We start from the raw sequence: 23,942 nt of genomic DNA, 5'->3' as shown, positions 1-23,942 counted from the left end.
TAAATTTATGACCCTCTGTAGCTTCTTTCAGTCCTGTGCAGTAGTCTCCCCTCCCCCCAATACCAGACAGTGACGCAGCCTGTCAGAATGCTCTCCAGGGTACATCTACAGAAGTTTTTGAGTGTTTTTGTTGACGTACCAAATCTCTTCAAACTCCGAATGAAGTATAGTCGCTGTCTTTCCTTCTTTATAGCTCATCAATATGATGGGACCAGAGATCTTGACATCCAGGAACTTGAAACTGCTCATTCTCTGCACTTCTGATCCCTCTATGAGGATTGGTATGTGTTCCTTCCTCTTACCCTTCCTGAAGTCCACAATCAGCTCTTTCGTCTTACTGATGTTGAGTGACAGGTTGTTGCTGCGGCACCCCTCCACTAGTTGGTATATCTCACTCATGTACGCCCTTTCATTGCCATCTGAGATTCTACCAACAATGGTTGTATCATCAGCAAATTTATAGATGGTATTTGAGCTATGTCTAGCCACACAGTCATGGGTATAGGGAGAGTTGAGCTGTGGGCTAAGCACACATCCCTGAAATGCACCAGTGTTGATCGTCAGCAAGGACGAGATATTATCACCAATGCGCACAGATTATGGTCTTCGGGTTAGGAAGTCGAAGGTCCAACTGCAGAGGGAGATACAGACACCCAGATTCTGTAACTCCTCAATCAGGATTGTGGGAATGATGGTGTTAAATGCTGAGCTATAGTTGATGAACAGCATTCTGACACAGTTATTTGTATCGTCTAGGTGGTCTAAGGCTATGTGAAGAGCCATTGAGATTGCATCTGCTGTTGACCCATTGTAGCAATAGGCAAATTGCAGTGGGTCCAGTTCCTTGCTGAGGCAGGAATTCAGTCTAGTCACGACCAATGTCTCAAAGCTTTTCATTACTGTAAATGTGAGCATTACTGGGCGATTGTCATTAAGGCAGGTTTCATTATTCTTCTTTGGCACTGCTATAATTGTTGCCTTTTTGAAGCAAGTGGGAACTTCCATCCATAGCAGTGACACGTTGAAAATGTCCTTGAATATGCTTTTGGTTTGGGAGAGTACAGCAAGTCTTTGTAGGCACACACTCCACATATGTTGTAATGAAGTTGGTAACAAATACAGCATACTCAACCAGAAAATGAATCTCTGAATACATAGAAACATAGAAAACCGACGGCACAATACAGGCCCTTCGGCCCACAAAGTTGTGTTGAACATGCCCCTACCTCAGAAATTACTAGGCTTACCTGTAGCCCTCTATTTTATTAAGCTCCATGTACCTATCTAAAAGCCTCTTAAAAGAGACTATCAGATCCGCCTCCACCACCGTTGCCAGCAGCCCATTCCACGCACTCACCACTCTTTAAATAAAAAACTTACCCCTGACATCTCCTCTGTACCTACTCCCCAGCACCTTAAACCTGTGACCTCTTGTGGCAACCATTTCAGCTCTGGGAAAAATCACTATTCATACGATCAATGCCTTTCATCATCTTGTACACCTCTATCAGGTCACCTCTCATCCTCCGTCGCTCCAAGGAGAAAAGGCCGAGTTCACTCAACCTATTCTCATAAGGCATGCTCCCCAATCCAGACAACATCCTTGTAAATCTCCTCTGCACCCTTTCTATGGCTTCCACATCCTTCCTGTAGTGGGGCGACCAGAACTGAGCACAGTACTCCAAGTGGGGTCTGACCAGGGTCCTATATAGCTGCAACATTACCTCTTGGCTTCTAAATTCAATTCCATGATTGATGAAGGCCAATACACCTTATGCCTTCTTAACCACAGTGTCAACCTGTGCAGCTGCTTTGAGCATCCTATGGACTTGGACCCCAAGAACCCGCTGATCCTCCACACTGCCAAGAGTCTTACTATTAATACTATATTCTGCCATCATATTCGACCTACCAAAATGAACCACTTCACACTTATCTATCTGCCATTTCTCTGCCCAGTTTTGCATTCTATCAATGTCCCACTGTAACCTCTGACAGCCCTCCACACTATACACAACATGTCCAACATTTGTGTCATCAGCAAACTTACTAACCCATCCCTCCACTTCCTCATCCAGGTCATTTATAAAAATCACAAAGAGTAAGGGTCCCAGAACAGATCCCTGAGGCACTCCACTGGTAACCGACCTGCATGCAGAATATGACCCATCGACAACCAGTTCCGGATCCACAAAGCAATGTCCCCTTGGATCTCATGCCTCAATAAGCCTTGCACGTGGTACCTTATCAAATGCCTTGCTGAAATCCATATACACTACATCTACTACATCTAAAATGGTCTAGACCGATTCAAAGCAGTCCTGTAAGCGCTCCTGTGCTTCCCTTGCCCATACCTTCTCAGTCTTCACTACTGGTGCTGTTTCACTCTCTGCCTATACTTGGGGAGTTGAAGGCAGATGATCAAACTTCCTGAAGCGAGGGTGTGCAATAGCTCGGTAGGTCCTTAGTCTGGCCCTTAGTTACCTTTAACATTTCTTCAAAAACAAGTATACTATTTGCATTTGTAAAAATACCTTTGGATTCTTTCATGTTGCCCAAGAATATGCTATTACTCCCTTTTCGAGCCTTAATCTCCCCACTATCCCTTATCCCTCCAGCCCTTTTAACCCTTCTTTTCCCCTCCCCTGCTCTCACGAGACCTGCCCATCATCTTCACTTTCCTCCAGCTCCACTTACTAAATTTAATTTAGTTTTCTATCACATTATGAACTTTAAAATGTTGCACATTTTTCTTAACTCTTTTTAGCCTCTATAATTTTAGTCAATCTGGGACACCCACGATTTGAATGAACTTACTTATTCTCACAAGGATATCCAAATCCTCTCTCTGAAGAGCCTTTATCATTCAGCAACAACTTCCGCAACAAAAGTTTGATTATAATGCATCTGGAGTCCCCTATTCAATGCACTGATTAAGCCCTTTTCCACTTAACAGTCAAAATTAATACAGTATTGTCACACATCTCATTGCTTTAATTGATGTATATCTTTTCCCCTCTATCAGATGGCTTAACTGGATTAGTATTTAAATTCATTTTATGGTCTTATTATGGGGAGAAGGCAGGAGAATTGGGTTGAGGGGGACTGTGATCAGCCATGATGAAATTCTGGAGCAAACTCAACAGACTGAATGGCCTAATTCTACTCTGATGTCCTATGATCTTATTTTTTGTCTTCTGTATTATTTCTAGATAGCAAATAATCAACCTTGCATGAATTTTGGTTTGCCCTCAGGAACAATGTTGTGCTGATATGCTGATGGACTGAGTCAACATTAAGCACTGAATATTCTGACAAAGTAGATAGTTTAGAACAAAGACATAATCTGATTCCTGAATGAGTCTTTTTCCTCACATATCTATAAGTTCATTCTTATTTTATACCTAACAGTGCAAGTGAATATGGCGCACTGAACAACATTCTAAATTAACCTGATCCCTTGACTCTATAGGGTCAATTATAACAGATTTAAGAATATTCAAAATAAATCTTTCAAAGATCTTTTTCTGAGGCACATTTTGCAAAAATGTCATATTTAATGAAAGACTGGCCCATGTATCTAAAAATATTTGTAACACTGCAAATTCTTACAATCCCACAAAACTCCCACAATATTACACAATCAGCTCCAATCAACAGAATTACTAAAGTCATTTCTGCAAACCTGACTGGAATTGCTGCCATGCAAAATTCCTATTTAGAAAAAAAACTGCAGCCAATATGCACTAGACTGAATAAAAAGTGTAATACAACTGAAAGTACATCTTAACCAAAAACTTGCCTTGCATTTGAAGACCCCAAGGGCTAACACATTAATGTGGACAAAACAAAGTCCAGGAGCTTAAAACCTATTTTATGCATTATAGAAGGTAGGCCCACAATATATAAACATTCAGCCAAAATAGTGCAATAATAATAATTTAATCTGTTAAATACAAGAACTAAATCTACTTTCATGATTGAAGAAAGATTCAAAGAGAATACACACGGCAGTACAGTTCTCCCTCCTTATCCGCGAGGGAATAGTTCCGGGACACTTCGCGGATGCTCGTCTCTTATTCAACCTGTCTTAATGCGGTGGTCCTTAGGACCCAGCGGAACCCCAGACCTTATTTAACTTGTCTCAGTACAGTGGACTTTAGGACCCAGTGGCAAAGATCTGAATCCACAGTGTTTCTGTTCACGAAAATAATCATGATTGGAAATAAAGTGGAAATAATAAAGCGATCGGAAAGAGGTGAAACGCCATCGATCATCAGAAAAGCATTAGGCTACATCGGTCAATGATCGGAACAATTTTAAAGGATAAAGTGAGAAAGGCCCTGCCCCGATGAAAGCTACAATTATTGCTAAGCAACGCAGTGGTTTAATTATTGGTTTTTAGGTTTTTGATCCTCCACTTCAACCTGGCACGGTGGAGAGCACACTCCGGAGGGGTCGTTACTGGATCAAACTCGGGAACTTTTGTTCCCGAGCCGGCGCTGAAACGTACGTTCTTAAGCGTTTTATATGCACAGAAAGGTAAAATATATACTATATACTAAGACAAACGTTTGACTAACTGACGCTAAATAATACCGGATGTACCTGTTCTAACTTACTTAGTAAGAGAACTTCCGATTTTTTTCAATCCCGATCCACAATAACCCACGCATATCCTCCCGTATACTTTAAATCATCTCTAGATTACTTATAATACCTAATACAATGTAAATGCGATGTAAAATAGTTGTTATACTGCATTGTTTAGGGAACATGACAAGAAAAAAGTCTGTACATGCTTGATCAACAAGTGCTGGAAGAGCACTTCCGGGTTTTCGCGATTCGTGGTTGATTGAATTTGTGGATAAGGAGGGCCGACTGTATTTTGAACAACAGTAAAATCTCAACCATCGAGCAGATACCAGTTGCTTAAGTATCCTGGTATAATGAGAATTGCTCAAAGCTCTACTATTATATAGTATACTCTTGTATTTTTTGCACACACCTTTAACACACTTGCCAAACTATACATCAGCCCCTTACCCTTATTTAACACTGCAATTCTATATTTTAAGGCTAACAATATTAAAATACAGCAAATTTAAACCAGATGAATGACTGTACTTGCCAAATCTTCAAAGAGGATGTTGCTGCTATACAACTTACAACTGCCCTGCCCCTAATATAAATGTAAATTAACTATAGATTTTCACAGTTATTTTGCATGACAATTGAAATTAAATTTAGTGTTTGAGCATTTTATAGCATTGCTTCATATTCCAAGAAATTTTGTGCTGGCTGCAGGAGAATCCCCCATGCCTAAATATAGGATAAATGAGAATTCACAGTATTTGATATTTTATAAAGTTAATGTCTGCAATGGTCAATAGATATCAATGTGTTACAAAACACACAACTGCTTGCAGCAAATCAGATTTAAATCAAATGTAAAAGAACACTTGCATTCTTCATCACCTTATCTGCTTTTCGTGTTTATGCCCCCAATATTTAGACCATTAATATGCTTTGGGATGTTAACCATTCATATAGTGACTAATTCTCTCTCTAATTTTTCCTGCCGCTTTCTTAATCTTCTTCAAAGTCTTCCACTTAAACTAACAATTTTAACAAAGCATTTGATTAGTCCTCCAAAAATCCAAAAAGTATCTTTCTCTGGCCTTAGTATTCCTTTCTCTTCTATAAATGTTTGACTATTACTAGAGGATGCGTATATTCACTTAAAATACACAATAACACTGAGATTTCTGGATGCAGAAAGTAGGGTTGAGATAGGCAAGGTAAGCTGCCTTTGAATCCATTAATTAACAGGTGGAGCTCTGCATTCCACCTGGACTTTCCTCTTCCAATTCCAACATCTCTGGTTCACTTATGAACATACAAAGTTCCACCAAATTCCAAGACTGTTCTGGTCAAGTATTATTTGGCAGATTTTCTTCTTAGGCAATCCATAGGATTGAGGATGATTTGCTTCCATTCCAGTTTTTATTGGTTTGAAATGGGACATGAGAGACAATGTTGGAACCACAGATTCTAGAAAAGAGATACTGGAAATCCAGAGCAACACAAGAAATGCTGGATGAATTCATGACGTCAAGTAGCATCTATGGAAGGAATAAACAGTTAACATTTTGGGCTGAGACCCTTGTTGACTCTCCTTAAAGAGTGGAATGACATTTGCAATTTTCCAGTCTTCTGGAAACATCTGAGAATCAAGTGATTATTGAAAGACTACTACTAATGCTTCCACTATCTTTTCAGCTACCTATTTCAGAACCCTGGGGCATAGTGCATCTGGGTCCACATGATTTACCTCCCTTCAGATTTTACAGCTTCCCAAGCACCTTCTCCAGCGTAATAGCAACTGCACTCACTTCTGTAGCCTGACACACTCAATTTTTTTGCATACTGCTAGTGTCTTCCACATTGAAGACTGACACAAACATTACTAAGTTTGTATGCCATTTCTTTGTCCCCCATTACTACTGCTCCTGTGTCATTTTCCAGTGGTCCAATATCCAATCTTGCCTCTCTTCTATATCTGGAAAAGCTTTTGGTATCCTCTTTTATATTATTGGCTAGCTACCCTTCAGAGTTCATCTTTTCATTCTTAATAGCTATTTTAGTTGTCTTCTGCTGGTTTTTAAAAACTTCCGAATCCTTTAACTTCCTAATAGTATTATATTATATTATATTACATATTATATTTCCTCTCATTTCCTTTAATGCTTCCCTTATCAGTCACAATTGCCTCATCCTCCCTATAGAATACTTCTTCATCTTTGGGATGTATCTAAGCTACACCTTCCAAATTGCCCTCAGGAAATTCAGCCATTGCTATTCTGCCGTTATCCGTGCTGGTACCCCCCCTTCCAATCAACTTTGGCCAGCTCCTTGTCCATGCCTCTGTGACTACTTTACTTCATTGTAATATTGATACATCTGGCTTTATCTTCTCCTCTCAACCGCAGGGTGAATTCTATCATATTATAATCACTGCCTCCTAAGGGTTCTTTTACCTTAAGCTCCTTAATCAATCTGGTTCATTGCACAACACTGAATACAGAATTGTCTTTCTTCTAGTGGGCTCAACCACAAGCTACACTAAAAACCCATTTTGTAGGAATTCTACAAATTCTCTCTCCTAGGATCCAGCACCAAAATGAATTTCTCCACGACTATCATACATTGCCCTTTTTACATGCCTTTTCAATATCCCATTGTAATTTTTAACCCACATCCTGGCTACTATTTGAAGGTCCATCAGGGTATTTTTACTTTTGCAGTTTCTAAACTCTACCCACAAGGATTCTACATCTTCTGATCTTGCCACCTAATCCAAGGGATTTGATTTCATGTTGTTACCAACCAAGCACCCTACTCCCTCTGCCTACCTACCCGTCCTTTTGATACAATGTGTATCCTTGGATGTTAAACCCCCAACTATAACATTATTTCAACCACTACTCAGTGACACCCACAACATCATACCTGCCAAACTCTACACAGACGGGCTAAGTGGTGACCATGGGTACAGGTGGGTGGTAGTTTGTGAAGTGGTGACCATGGTTACGGTGGGTGGTAATGGTCTAACTAGGAGTCAACTGTAAAGTCTTAAGTATAAAACATGGTAGTACTGGCAATGCAGTCCATTAAGTGAAACATTGATCTATCTGTTCAAGCGATTGTCATGAGTTCCACAACACGATTAAAAAAGTATTTTTTCCAGGTGGTCTAACCAATATTTCTCAATCAACATAGTCATAGAACAGTACAGCACATCAACAGGCCCTTCAGTCCATATAGTGCATGCTAAACTGTTGCTATATAACCATATAACAATTGCAGCACGGAAACAAGCCATTGCAGCCCTTCTAGTCTGTGCCAAACGCTTAATCTTACCTAATCACACTGACCCGCACTCAGCCCATAACCCTCCATTCCTTTCCTGTCCCTATACCTATCCAATTTTGCTATAAATGACAATACCAAACCTGGCCTCTACCACTTCTACTGCAAGCTCATTCCACACAGCTACCACTCTCTGAGTAAAGAAATTCCCCCTCATGTTACCCTTAAACTTTTGCCCCCTAAGTCTCAACTCATGTCCTCTTGTTTGAATCTCTCCTACTCTCATTGGAAAAAGCCTATCCAGGTCAACTCTATCTATTCTGGTCACCTCAGTATAGGAAGGATGTAGAAGCATTGGAAAGGGTACAGAGGAATTTACCAGGATGCTGCCTGGTTTCAAGAGTATGGATTATGATCAGAGATTATCGGAGCTAGGGCTTTACTCTTTGGAGAGAAGGAGGATGAGAGGAGACATGATAGAGGTGTACAAGATATTAAGAGGAATAGACAGAGTGGACAGCCAGTGCCCCTTCCCTAGGGTACCACTGCTCAGTACAAGAGGACATGGCTTTAAGGTATTGGAGTATAAAAGTTGCATTGTTTGCTGTGTAACCAAAACTATGTAGTCAGCTTTGAACTTGCTATTTGCTAGAGAACGAAATCTTAAGAATGTAGAAGACAATGGTGTGTTAATAAGAGGAAGCTATGGATTATGTATTGCTATTTGCTATGCATGTATCCAGTTGAACGTAGAAGGCAATGGTGTGTTAATAAGAGGAAGCTAATGCAACTAAACCAGGAGATTGCTATAAAAAATGCTATGCACAAGGATCGGTGGGCAATCAGTGACTAGCTCAATGTCTGTCTCAGCTTTGATTTGCAAATTAAAATTTAATACTTCTTGAAGAATCTTCTGTGTCTCCTGGTCATTTGTGGGGCACTAGAAACCACGACAAAATTGGCGACCATAACAGGACCGGAAAGGAAACGGCAGATTGGGGCCGCTTCCCAGTCCTCCAGGGACCCCTACAGGGCTGACAGAATTAAGGGTGTATGACAATTTGGACTAAGAATTCTGTTGGTTTTGGGGAGGTCAGAGTCTCAGAAGTGTGGAACCACTGCTGAAGGGTCTCTCTGGTCCAAAGAATCTGGCAGAACTGGGGGTCAACAGGAGGCTCAGAGGATTGATCAAGAACACTGCAGTGAGGGTAAGTAAAAATAAGTTAATAAGAAGTTAAGAAAAATTCCACATGGTGCTGGTAAATCTCTGTGGATACCACTTCGTAAAAAACGAAGGTCTAAACGGGCAGGGAAAGGGAAAATAGAGAAAATCCTCATGGATACCGCCTTAAGAGATAAGCGTCTGAATAGACGAGGTGCAAAGAGAAAGTTCTGTGGATACCGCTCTGAATAGAGGTCTGTACGGGCAGAACAGAATAGGAAACAAGGACAGTCCAATATATAGTTTAAAGCGCTGGTAGATAGACGATAGACTAGGCATAGAATTAGAGTAAATAATATTATCCAGTAAACGAACTGTGAATCTCTGAAATACCTTAAAAAGAGAATAACATGACAGGTAAAGGAACGGCAGTAGAGATTCTGAGCAAAAAATTCCCAGTAAATAAATATGAGATCACAAAAACTTCAGAAAAATGGGAAAAAAGAACCAAAAAACTGGTCACAAAGTGGCCAAGAGAAGGAACGTTTGATGTAAGCTTGTGCGAAGAAATGGAGGGACTAGTTAAAAATTACAAACCAAAAGATAAACCTAAGAAAAGAGATTGCCAGAGGAGATGCGGAAAAAACTCCAGGGGCCAACCAAGTATTGAATCAAGACAGAAAGGAAGGACTCCACAGGGAGACTGAGGGAAGAAGAGGACCCCGGAGACATTTGTGTGGGAGGCAGTAAAGACATACCCTGAGACAGATGGGGAGTCAGGTGAGGAGGAGAGCCAGGGCAGGTGGGAAGGAGGAGGAAGAATGATGCAGTTGTTAGTTAAAGGATCAGGGCAAGTGCAGTATATCCCTTGGGGATCCCAGGACCAAGAAGGGCTGAAAAACACTCTGCTCAATCTACATGAAGGAGCAGGGAAATGGATTCGAGCCTTTGAAGAAGAAACAGCGGGACGATTATTGGCTATGGGAGATTTGAAGGCACTATTGATAAGGTTGATGGGAACCTCCAAATTTAACGAACTAATGGAAATGGCTGGCATAGTAAACTCGAACGACCCGAGAACTGATGGAGACAGGTTTGACAGAGTGAGGCAGAGGGTATGGCAGGCCCTCAGGAAGCTTTACCTACCCAAAGTGGACCCCAAAGCCTTAAAAGGGGATCCACTGGAAGACACTGAAAACCCAGCAGCCTACGTAGAAAACCAGTTGAAAAGGTGGAGACTGGAGACTGAGCAAGAGGTGGAAAATAGCTTATTTATCATCACACTGTTCCGACATAGCATTTTGGATGCAATGCCTCCGCAAGTAAAATCCAAACTGGAAGAAGTGGTTGGGCTGACGTCAATGACCCCACAAGAATTTAGAGATCACGTAGTCCATACGGTTGAGAAATACCGGAAAGACAAATGAAGGTTGGCTGAGCAGCAGGAAGAGGTGCAAAGAAAGTTAATACAAATGCAGCTCGAAGAACTCAAAAAGAAGGAAAAAGAGAAAAGCAAAAAGATGCTGCCAGCAACCACCGGTCCGAGTACAGCCATCGAACTGGATGAAGCACTGCTATATGGAGGAACCGATCATACTGTAAGACAAGGGCCGGAAAACCCCATGCCAATAATCATCGTCTTTGGAGGAGCATTCCCACAAATGCCCTATCAGGAACAGACTAAATTCAAACAGCCCAGACAGGACTGGAAGTCCCAAGGAGGGGGACAGAGGAGCTATGGGCAGAGGGGACCAGTGAGGAAATGGGGAAAGAGAGGTAGAGAGATTGTGTTGGGGATGTAATCAGCCAGGTCACATGAGAAGAGATTGTCTGTCACACACACCAGCAGGAACCGATAAGAAGGGAACTAAAGTTTAGCCAAGGACCAGCCCCCACAGGCCCAAGCGGACCTGTGAACCCCTATGCGAGGTATTAGGGGTGCCCCGAGAACTCAAGTGGGAAGGGACATTACCCAATTACAAAGGAGGCAGACTAGGAACCCATTGTTCAGGTTATGTTAGAAGGGCAACTGACACCAATGATGATAGATACTGGAGCCACTTACACTTGTGTACAGCCACAGTATGCCCTTCACCTACCCATGTCAGGAAAGATTATGAAGACGGTAGGGTTCTCGGGAAAAACACAGTTGACACAGTGCACGGCTCCAGTGAGGTTGAGAATGGGAAATAAAGGAATTGTTTTGCCGGTGCTAGTATTTAAAGGAACTCCGATTAATTTGTTAGGCAGAGATGCCTTATTGAAACTGGAATTAAAATTAGAATGCACCAGAAATGGGTTGAGTGTGGAAAGAGCAGGGGCTCAATTGATAGTGCGAGAAGACAAGAAGGCTAATGTCTTTTGGATAGGAGACATCGCAGATCAGATTCAGGGAACCTGGGAAAAATGGAAAAGGGGCGTGCAGGCTATATTACCCAGGGCTGTAATGCCCAAATCTGAGCTACATTGTACAGTGATTTTTGACGAGACTCAGAGCAGGGAGTTAGAGGAGAGATGGCACCTGGAGGCATGTACCCAACAGCATCTGGAAGGGGAGGCTGTGATAATTGGAAAGTAAGGGGCAGCTTTACAAGTTAAGTGGAACACCTTTTTAGAAAAATGGTACAGGATACCGGAGGCTACGCCCCACTTAACGTTGTTGGTAAACAAGGGATATCAGTCTAAAGACTTAGGACCCTTAGTTAAGAGTGCTGAAACCGTAACAGTGTGGAGGAAAATCACGCCAGAGGTGTGGATATCAGAAGACAACAATTGTATTAAAATAATGGTAAGTGTAGATATGGTAGGGACAGTGAGAGAGGTCGAAATAACTCCCCAACCACACCTGCCCTTGCTGGGAAAGAAAAGAGGCCAGCAGAAGGATAGAAGGTTAGATGAGTTGCCATCTATTCTGTGGTCACAGCATGACACGGACGTAGGGAAAATAAAAACAGCTAGTCCGGTGGAAATAAGGCTGAAAAGGGGAGCAATTCCATCCAGGAGACCACAATACCCTCTAAGACCAGAAGCATTAGCATTGACAGTGCAGGGGTTGCTTGAAATAGGAGTGCTTAAAAGAACAAACAGTCCATGCAATACCCCGTTGCTGCCGGTCTTAAAAGCTGATAAATCTAAGTGGAGATTGGTGCATGATTTGCGAGCGGTAAATGATGTGGTAGAGGACTGGCCAGCGGTAGTCCCCAACACACACACGCTTTTGACTAATGTTCCACCAGAAGCAAGTTACTTTTCAGTGATTGATTTGTGTTCGGCTTTCTTCAGCATTCCTCTAGCCAACCAGTGTCAGTATCTGTTTGCATTTACCTACAAAGATGCTCAGTATACCTATACCAGAATGCCACAAGGATTTAAACATTCACCACACGTTTTTAATCAGGTGTTGAAGGTAGACCTAGAGGGCATGCCATTGGAAAGTACATTGTTACAGTATGTGGATGACCTGTTGATTTGCTCCCACAGTAAGGAACAGTGTGAGCAAGACACTATAACTCTGTTAGAGAAGCTGGCGCATGAAGGACATAAAGTATCCAAAAAGAAACTGCAATTTTGCACGCAGCAAGTGGAATACTTAGGCAGGGTAATATCCAAGGGAGTGAAGGCAATAGCAGCAGATCAGATTGAGGCAATAACTAAGGCCCCAAAACCCCAGACTGTAGGGCAGATGATGGCAGTTTTTGGGAATGGCAGGGTACAGCTCAGATTGGATAGGAGAATATGCTGAGATTGTGGCATCTTTGAGAAAGATAATGAAAGAAGCAAGACATACAAATTTGAAGAACGGCTTACAGTGGAATGGAGAGGCGGAGATAGCTTTCAATACTATTAAGCAGGAATTGCAGTCAGCACCAGCATTAGCTTTGTCTGACTTCGAGAAGGTTTTTCATTTGTACGTATCCAACCGACAGGAGGGTTATGTCACAGCGGTTCTAACACAAGAGACAGGCACAGGAAAAGCAAAGCAGCCGATAGCATACTGCAGTACGAGACTAGATGAGGTGGCTCAGGGGTATCCTCCTTGTTATCAGGGATTGGTGGCGCTGTACTATGCATATGGAAAGGGATCATCTGTAACCCTGGGCTATCCTGTGACTCTGTACACACACCACAAAGTAGCAGAATTGCTGGAAAGAGGGAAATTCGTGCTGACACCAGCCAGGATAGCAGCGTATCAGATGCTAGTGACATTTCCTGACATAACTATACAGAGATGCACTACCAGTAATATAGCCGATTTTGTCCCTTAGGGCTATGAAGGAGAATCCCAAGATTGTGTAGGGAAGACGATGACGTTTGCCAAATTGACAGAGATTTACGGTCAGAACCACTAGAGGATGCAGATAAAAAGGTTCTGTTCGTAGATGGCTCTTGTTATAGGGATTATGATGGAAATCATGCAGGGTTCTCAGTAGTGCAGCAGGATCAGTCGAGCTATAAGATTACTAGCATGGAGTCCTGTCCCCATCTGTGTTCCACCCAACTAGCGGAAATCAAAGCCCTGACAGCAGCGTGTGAAATGATGGAAGGTGAGAAAGTAGACATCGATACTGATTCAGCATATGCTCATGGAGTATGCCATTTGTTCGGGGCAGTGTGGAAACAGAGAGGATTTTAAAAAAGCAGTGGAGATCCCATACAACATTGTCAGCAAATTCTAGACTTAATAAAAGCCATAATGAAACCTAAAGCATTGGCGATAGTAAAATGCCAGGCACATAAAAAGGGAAATAATGTAATAACAAAGGGAAATCAAGCTGCGGACGAGGAAGCCAGAAAAGCGTCTGGGTGTACATCAGCTGCCATTGCCCCCCAGGTAAGCCTAACTCCAGAACCTGACGTAGAGGACCTAATTGAAATACAAGGTAAGGCAACTTTGGCAGAACAGACAATGTGGAGAAAAAGGGGGGCCAAGCAGAACCCGGAAGGCTTGTGGAGCATGGAAGATGGTTTGTTGGTAGCGCCCACCCCTCTCCTGACGATTCTGATTTCAGAAGCGCATGGGATGGACCATTGTGCAAGGGGGGGAAGTGATAAAGAAAATAAAGAAGGATGGTTTTTGGTCACCTTATTTACAGGCTTCAATGGACTTTGTCTTGTCACAGTGCGAGGTATGCCACAGAATGCAGGGTTTGAACATCAGTTCTTTGACTGGTTAGAAAGTAGACTCGGAGGATGGGGAGCATGGCTGACTAAAATGGCAATAACTGTCAGTATTGTATTGTTGAGCTTTGCGCTTGTGCTGTGCTGCTTTCTTCCTTGTCTCAAATCTCTTGTAGTGCGTGCTGCAACCAAACAATTTCCGATGCTCGTGGCAATTACTGAAGCAAGCTTAGTGGAGAAAGAAACACCGAAAATGTATCGTTACAGCCTACAACACCTGCAGGATGAACAAGAGCAAAACGACAATGTGGGAGTAGATTGTAAGGGCTTCTGAGTCTTTTTCCCTGTCTCAGGTACAGAGGGACAGGTTTTTGGATCAGCGGCCCAGGGTAACAGGGAGAGAATACTTTGAGGGTGCAGAAAATTATAGTTTAACTTGAGATTTGGGAATAAGTGCTTGAGTTTATTGGGGCTTTTGTGCGCAGACTCTTAGTCTTTCTCTGTGTGAGACCCTCTGGGTCTCAAAGGGGGGAATATATTGGATTATAAAAGTTGCATTGTTTGCTGTGTAACCAAAACTATGTAGTCAGCTTTGAACTTGCTATTTGCTAGAGAACGAAATCTTAAGAATGTAGAAGACAATGGTGTGTTAATAAGAGAAAGCTAAGAGATATGGATTATGTAGTCTGAGATTGCTATTTGCTATGCATGTATCCAATTGAATGTAGAAGGCAATGGTGTGTTAATAAGAGGAAGCTAATGCAACTAAACCAGGAGATTGCTATAAAAAATGCTATGTACAAGGATCGGTGGGCAATCAGCGACTAGCTCAATGACTATCTCAGCTTTGATTTGCAAATTAAAGTTTAATACTTCTTGAAGAATCTTCTGCGTCTCCTGGTCGTTTGTGGGGCACGAGAAACCACAACAAAGATAAGGGGAGGGAAGTTCAAGGGGGATATTAGAGGAAGGTTTTTCACTCAGAGAGTGGTTGGTGCGTGGAATGCACTGCCTGAGTCAGTACTGCAGGCAGATACACTAGTGAAGTTTAAGAGACTACTAGACAGGAATATGGAGGAATTTAAGGTGGGGGGGGGGTTATATGGGAGGCAGGGTTTGAGGGTTGGCCCAACATTGTGGGCCGAAGGGCCTGTAATGTGCTGCACTATTCTATGTTCTACGTTCTATCCCTCTCATAATTTTAAATACCTCTATCAAGTCCCCCCTCAACCTTCTACGCTCCGAAGAATAAAGACCCTAACTTGTTCAATCTTTCCCTGTAACTTAGGTGCTGAAACCCAGGTAACATTCTAGTAAATCTTCTCTGTACTCTCTCTATTTTTTTGACATCTTTCCTATAATTCAGTGACCAGAACTGTACACAATACTCCAAATTTGGCCTTACCAATGCCTTGTACAATTTTAACATTACATCCCAACTCCTATTCTCAATGCTCTGATTTATAAAGGCCAACATACCAAAAGCTTTCTTCACCACCCTATCCACATGAGATTCCACCTTCAGGGAACTATGCACCATTATTCCTAGATCACTCTGTTCTACTGCATTCTTCAATGTCCTACCATTTCCCATGTATGTCCTACTTGGATTATTCCTACCAAAATGTAGCACCTCACACTTATCAGCATTAAACTCCATCTGCCATCGCTCAGCCCACTCTTCTAAATGGCCTAAGTCTCTCTGCAAACTTTGAAAACCTACTTCATTCTCCACAACCCACCTACCTTAGTATCATCTGCATACTTACTAATCCAATTTACGAACCCATCATCCAGATCATTAATGTATATGACAAACAACATGGGACCCAGTACAGATCCCTGAGGATCTGAGTGATCTCTAGTCACCGGCCTCCAACCTGACAAACAATTATCCACCACTACTTTCTGGCATCTCCCATCCATCAACTGTTGAATCCATTTTACTATTTCAATATTAATACCTAACAACTGAACCTACCTAACTAACCTTCCATGCAGAACTTTGTCAAAGGGCTTACTGAAGTCCATATAGACATCCACTGCTTTACCCTCGTTAACTTTCCTTGTAACCTCTTCAAAAAATTCAATAAGATTTGTCAAACATGACCTTCCACGCGCAAATCTATGTTGACTGTTCCTAATCAGACCCTGCCTATCCAGATAATTATACATACCATCCCTAAGAATACTTTCCATTAATTTACCCACCACCGACGTCAAACTGACAGGCCTATAATTGCTAGGTTTACTCTTAGAACCCTTATTGACCACTCCATATCCCACAGTGTTTAAGTACTTGCCTAAACTTCTCTAAAATATTAAAATCAAACCTGCAGCCAGTTTGTTCTACACATGATAAAACTGAAGTTGCTTCTCAGGATCCCCTCAAATATTTCACGTTTTATTCTTAACCTATGACTTCTGGTTCTAGCTTTACCCAGTTAAAGTTAGTCTGTCACGAGCCTTATAGGTTTCCGTGCCGTAAAGCGACTGAGAATATGAGACTCTCTCCACCCCCAGGATAGGATGCCAGTCTATCGCAAGGTTAGCCCCCAGCATTTTGCTGGTACCCATTTTCAGCTGGGTGGACTGGAGCAATGTGTCGTTAACTGCCTTGCTCAAGGACACAACATGCTGCCTCAGCTGGGGCTCGAACTCACGACCTTCAGATCGCTAGTCTAACACCTTAGCCACTTGGCCACGCACCACAGTTCTACCCATCCTCTGGGGAAAAAGTGTACTTGTATAAACCCTATCTGTATCCTTCATAATTTTCATACCTCTGTCAAATTTCTCCTCATTCTCCTACAATTTAGGAAATAAAGACCTAAAGACCTCACAAAAGGTATTTTTTGTTGCTGTGTATCCTCATTTACAATAGAAATAACACTTCTATTTACCAGCACTACTACTGGGACTACAATTGAAACACTTGAACAAGAAACACCATGCACTCTACACCCTTTTCCTGGAATTCTCATCCTCTTCTCTACATTTCTTGCAGCTACAAGATTATTCAATCATAATCATAACTCTCTCCCCATCCCCAACCAATGCTGACTATTGCTCGAGAGCAAAATGAAAAATAAAAATTTGTGGTCTACATCACTATAGTTCTTAACCATAAATACAACTGATGAAGAGTCTGGAGGTCCATCTTTTGGTAAACCTTCCAGTGTAGTGGGTAGATATCCAGAGAAACAGTGATGAGAATCAGATAGAAAGCAATTTATGCTCTGGTGTTCTTCTCCAAAAACAGACAAAACTGCATATTTTGGCACTGCCAAAAAGTGAAACCTTGCTCAGCTCTATATGCCAGTGCAAGAGGTGGAAGGGAACACCTGGCAACATCGACAAAAGATAGTCAAATAGAAATCTATCAATATTGCACAAGGATTGGCATGTACCTCTGTTGATATTTTAATGATAGTTTCACACGTACATTTTGGAAACAAGTATTCCTTTCCAAAACACCAATGCAGCAGCCCTATATTGCAATCGGTGACAATAAACTACACTATATTTTGAAAATATGAACTTCGGATGAAAAAAAATCAATGCTTAGTTTTCCAGCCTTTGTCAGAATGAGAAAGTGGGCCCTCAACATTCCTGGAACATGATCAAGGTGGTATTTACTGGCATAAATGATCCAAGTTATTTATGCAATTCCAAAGACTATAATTTTCATTTATAAAGAAATATGCAGCAGCATGTCGTGTCAGCATTAGTATGACAAGTCTCAGATGTTTTTCATTAAAAGTAGAAAATAATAACTCAGCAGAGAAACAGGCTCTTCAGAATATCTACTCTGAGCCAACCTAGTTTTCTAGCTAGTCCCACCTACCTGCAGATGGACCATCGCTCTCCATACACCACTCCTTTATGTACCTACCCAAACTTCTCTTAAATGTTACAACTGAACACACATTTACCACCTCTATTGGCAACTCATTCCACACTCGCACCACCCTCTGAATGAAGTAGCTTCCCCTCAGATTCCCTTTAAGTACAGACAGTCCCTGAGTCGACTTACGGACAATTCGTACTTATGAACAGCCTGCCATAAAGCCTATTATATTGAAAATCCGAGTTACTGTAAATACAGATTTCTTGAAGTAGGCATCAAGGGATGCGTTATGGAACTAGAGCAGCAGATGATAGCATTTGAGAAAAAAGAAGACCGTGACCTAGGAACACAGGAACCAAAAAAGTTTCAGATCACGTTGCCGTTGACACTGGGCTGAGTGTGTGACTTTGTACTTGGCTTAAATTTTTCTCTTAATTACCCTTGTAACCATGTCTTCAAAGCGTAAATCTGATGCAAGTGCTGGTGATGCATCAAAGAAAAGGAAAGCAATCACGATTGAAAATAAACTGGAAATAATAAAGTGATTGGAAAGAGGTGAGACGCCATCGGTCATTGGAAAAGCATTAGGTTACAGTCGGTCAATGATCGGAACAATTTTAAAGGATAAAGTGAGAATAATGGAGCATGTGAAAGGCCCTACCCCAATGAAAGCTACAATTATTACTAAGCAACGCAGTGGGTTTATTATTGAAATGGAAAGGCTATTGATAATTTGGTTAGACGATCAAAATCAGCGTAATATTCTTATTAGCCTTACTTTATTGCAAGAAAAGGCTCGAAGCCTTTTCAATAATTTAAGAGCTGCACATACAGCAAGTGAAGCATACAGCATGATGAAAAATTTGTTGTGAGTAGGGGTTGGTTCAATCGTTTCAAAGTGAGGGCAAATTTACATAATATTAAAGTGCGAGGTGAAGCAGCGAGTGCTGATTTAAGTACTGCGAGTGATTATTGAGGAGGCAGGTTATTTGCCAGACCAAATATTTAATGTAAATGAGACTGGCTTATTTTGGAAAAAAAATGCCTGAAAGGACCTACATTTCAAAAGAGGAAATAAGTGCACCAGGGCATAAGGCATCGAAGGATAGGCTAACATTATTGTTTGGAGGTAACTCATCCGGGGATTTCAAGCTCAAGCTTTTGCTTGTGTATAGTTCCCTAATTTGAAGAGCACTTCGCCATATCATTAAGGCATCTCTTCCCATTATTTGGAAGGCATATTCAAAGGCTTGGGTTACAACTGCCGTCTTTGAAGATTGGCTCTTGAACCATTTTGTTCCTGCTGTTGAACGCTATTGCTTGGCCAAGAAAATTCCTTTCAAGATTCTCCTTGTGTTTGTCAACACACCTGGACATCCAAGCACTTTAAATGACCTTCACCCCAATGTAAAAGTCATATTTTTACCTCTTAACACCACATCGCTACTTCAGCCAATGGATCAGGGAGTCATAGCCTCCTTTAAGGCCTATTATTTATGACGGACCTTCTCACAAGCAGTCAGGGCTACCCAAGATGATGTGATGAGCTTAAGGGAGTTCTGGAGGGATTATAACATCTATGATGCCATCAAAAATATTGTTGATTCTTGGGATGAAGTGAAGCAGTCAAATATGAAAGGAGTGTGGTTTAAATTGTGCCCCCAGTTTGTGCATGCTTCTCAGGGATTTACAGCTGACATCGCCAAAGCCAGGCAAGCTGTGGTTGATATTGGTAATGAACTGCAGTTAGACATCAGTGAAAATGATGTTGCAGAGTTGCTTGACTCCCATGCCAAAGAACTGACCAATGAAGACCTTATGGAACCAGAGCAGCACATGATAGCGTGTGAGAAAAAAAAACTGTGACCTAGGAACACCAGAACCGAAAAAGTTTGTGACGAAAAGGTTACCTGAAGCCTTTCGTCTCATTGAAGCAGGGATGGCAAAGTTAGAGGAGCAAGATCCTAATACAGGGAGGTTCACCAAAGTTTACCATGCAGTTACCGAGAACCGTAGCTGCTACAAGGCCATTTATGACAAAAAAAAAGCTCTGAACGAGTGTCCCTTGATGCCTTCTTCAAGAAATTGACCTCAGTGGTAAACCTGCCCGCTCCAGCAGCAGAATCAAAAACTGACTCTCCAGCACCAGGTCCATCATAATGTTACCTCACAAACTATTCAATCCAGGGATCATTGTCATGAACCTCGCTTGAACACTCTCAAGTTTCAGCGCATCCTTTCTGTTCCCAATACTCCACTGAGGCATCACTACTGTCTTATAAAGTCTCAGTATTACATCCTTGGCTTTATATTCTAGTCATTTTGAAATGAATGCTAACATTATACAGGTCGACCTTCACTAATCCGACTACCTGTAATCCGGTTTCTTTGATAATCCAGCACTGATTTCAAATTTTCTGCGCAACTGTAATTTCAAATTTCCTGGGCCACCGTATCAATCTGCTGTGCATTCTTTTGGTTGCGCTAGATCTGTTCACGTATTGGCGCGCTCTTGTAAGCACAGACGCGATTCCTGCTTGTTTTCCTGCATTTATTAATATAATTTGCGTGAGGCGCGGCCGCCCAGAACCCGCCCGTCTCACCTACCAGCAGCAAGGGAGTTGGCACGCGCTAGGTTGCTCTGCCTTCTCACCCGCCTGCCGGCAGTCATGCACTATCCTCCAGCATCGCCTGGCTGGCGCTCCGTTTTCTTCTGCCTAAGACCTCAGATCAGACGTGGTGACCCACTGAATTTAAGCAGATTACTAAGTGGAGGAAAAAAACTAACGAGGATTCCCGCAGCAGCTGCCAGTGAAGAGGGATGTGCCCAGCGCCGAATCCTCGGCTGCCTGGCTGTCACGTAAAATGTGGCATATAGAAGACCTCCTTTCTCTGACTTCTGATTCTGCTCACCCAGATGTGCTGCCACCATCAGCAACAGTTTCTGAAGAAACTGCTGTGCCAGTTTTAGCACCAGTTCCTGGTGCTTCACTCATTTTTCAAGATGAAGATGTTGATGATTCTGACAACCCCACATTTGCAGACATGTAACATTGCCTGAAGGTATATCAAACATCTCACTTTAGAAGCGTTAAGTGCTCAACTGTACCCTTTACTTTATCTTTATCTGCGCCTGTACGGTATATTACTTTATTAAAATTTCACTTGCTACTCATTTAATATTTCTGTTTCATTATTATCTAACTTGTACTGATTTACATGATATTTTAAAGGTATGAGGAGGCGGTTAGCTTTTGGTTAATGTGGTCCTTCTGTAATTTGGCATTTTCACTAATCCAGCACTCCTCAGGTCTCAATGATGCCAGATTATAGAAGGTCGACTTTCCTCGCCACAGACTCAACCTGTAAATTAACCCTTAAGGAATCCTGCACAGGGACTCCCAAGTCCCTTTGCATCTCAGTTTTCTCTATTTTCTCTCCATTTAGAAAGTAGTCAACCCTTTCATTTCTTCTACCACAGTACATGATCATACACTTCCCACACTGTTCTATCTGCCACTTCTTTGCCCATTTTCCTAATCTGTCCAAGTCCACCTGCGGCCTACTTCCTCAAAACTACCTGCTTCTCCGCCCATTTTCATCCAAACCATTGACATATGACCTCTAAAGAATCAGTCCCAACACAGACCCTTCAAACACCACAACACAGACCCTGTCAAACACTAGTCACTGGCAGCCAGCCAGAAAAGGCTCCCTTTATTCCCACTCTTTGCCTCCTGCCAATGAACCACTGCTTTATCCATGCTGGCATCTTTTCTGCAATACCATAGGCTTGTAGCTTGTTAAGCAGCCTCATGTGTGGCACTTTGTCAAAGGCCTTCTGAAAATCTAAGTACACAACAACAGATGCTCCATTGTCTATCCTGCTTGTTATTTCTTCAAAGAATTCCAACAGATTTGTCAGGAAAAAATTTTCCCCTTGAGGAAATCATGCTGACTACAGCTTCCTTTTATTACGTGCCCCCAAGTACCACAAAATCACATGCTTTATAATCGGCTCCAACCACTGAGGTCAGGTTAATTGGCCTATAGTTTCCTTTCTTCTGCCTCTCTCCCTTCTTGAAGAGTAAGGTGACATTTTCAATTTTCCAGTTTCTGGAACTCATACCACCAAAGAGCTTAGACAATGCCCCAAATGCATAATGCAAAACTGAAAGGACAAATTAAAATGCTTAGTAAGAAGCAGCTAATTTTTGAGCAACCAATTGATTACTGTCAAATCATGTAAATAGCTTAACTGTACTTGGACTGAAAAAGCCTCTATTATACATATTTGTAGTGGTGTTTTCTAAACCGCATGTTTTTATGGCATGACTCTTGATATATTGTTATTCCCAAACACTTCAGTTAAATGAAAGTTGTTACCCTCACTAACTGATGTTCTGTTTATAAATCTATCTCTGTCTATATGCTCTTGCAAGCAACAGTAGAAAATACCTCATAGGCACTAGGCTTGTGTTTTAGGAAGCCAGCTTTAAGACCTGTGAGTGCAACATAATGATGTGAAACTCGAGATCAATTTGCACAGAGCTTTGTACAATTGAAAACTGAAACTTCACATCAGTCCCACTGACTCCAGGGAATGCCTGGACCATTACTGCTCAAAGTAGTCACCAGAAAGGAGAATTTAGAAAGTCCTGTGTGAATGGTGGAAAGAGCATTCCCCAAACCACCTATTTACCCAATTTGTCTGGCATCCCCTGCCCATCTATGGACAAATTTGCAAAAATCTGTAAAGTAAAAGAAAAATCACTGCACTCACCAAAGCATCTATGAGAACCTCTGCTCCTTCTTCACTCTCATGCAGGGTGTCTATATCTGTAAGCTCCTGCAGCAAGTCAACCACCGCAATGGAAACATGTAGCAATTTGTTAAAGATCATTCAACACGTTTAAAAATCTGCACACAAACAACACTATTAAACAATAACATTCATTTTGTTAGCATTACTCAACAGAACAAGCTGATGATCAGGAAACCAAAAAGTTGTTGATGCTGAAACTCTGCAATTTCTCAGCATTTGAGGAAAGAAAAAGAGTTAACATTCGAGAAAAAAGATCCTTTATCAAACCGAATCATTAACACCATTCTTTTTCCACAGATGCTGACTGACTTGCTTTTTGTTTCTGACAGGTTTGTTTTGCTGAAGGGCAGGGGGGTACTGTACATTGGGGAGAAAATAAAATTACGCAGATCGCCACCCCCAGTTTCTAGCACTCAGCTGCACACTATCAAAGTCAATTACAAACCAACTCTTGCACCATTGAGAAGTGGGAGAAAATCAGAACACCTACAGAAATCCCATAGACATGGGGAGAACATGAAAACCGTGCAGACAGCAGGATTGAACACATTTCTATGGTGCTGGCATGCAAAAAGTTTCATATCATTAAAGTTCCTACCAGATATAATCACATTACCTTTATCATGTCCGAACCATTTGAAAATCATGCTTGCTTTTATTAATTGAAGAACTGAGTTCAAAAGTCATGAAATTATATTGCAGCTTTATAAAAATAGTTAGACCACATCTGGAGTGCTACATATAGCTTTGGCCACCCCGTTATAGGAAATATGTCAAGGCTTTGGAGAGGGTACAGAAGAGGTTTAGTGGGAAGCTGTCTGAATTAGAGGGCACATGCTATGAGAAGTTGAACAAGCTTGGGTTGTTTCCTCTGGAACAGCAGAGGCTGAGGGGAGATTAGATAGAGACCCATAAGATTATGCAGTATCTCTTTCTTAGGGTTGAGATGTATAATACTAGAGGGCATACATTTAAGCTGAGAAGCGGTCATTTTAAAGGTTGTTTTTAAATACACAGAGTGGTGGTGGATGCAGATACATTAGGGACCTTTAAAAGGTATTTAGATAGGCACATGAATGTGAGGAAAATGGAAGGATTATGAACATTGTGTAGGT

The 23,942-nt window shown here is 41.7% G+C and overlaps 1 protein-coding gene across 1 annotated transcript in view; it reads right to left on the bottom strand.

Moving 5' to 3' along the window:
• ctnnbl1 (catenin, beta like 1) overlaps nucleotides 1–23,942 on the bottom strand; it is a 293,894-nt gene that overhangs the window by 211,996 nt on the left and 57,956 nt on the right. The window contains exon 5 of the mRNA XM_059979909.1: nucleotides 22,786–22,883. Within this exon, the coding sequence (XP_059835892.1) occupies nucleotides 22,786–22,883 (98 nt within the window). The remainder of the gene's footprint in view (nucleotides 1–22,785; nucleotides 22,884–23,942) is intronic.

The sequence above is a fragment of the Hypanus sabinus genome, chromosome 9, assembly GCF_030144855.1.
Source record: "Hypanus sabinus isolate sHypSab1 chromosome 9, sHypSab1.hap1, whole genome shotgun sequence".
In the NCBI taxonomy this organism is placed as follows: domain Eukaryota; kingdom Metazoa; phylum Chordata; class Chondrichthyes; order Myliobatiformes; family Dasyatidae; genus Hypanus; species Hypanus sabinus.
This window is presented reverse-complemented; position numbering and strand designations above follow the sequence as displayed.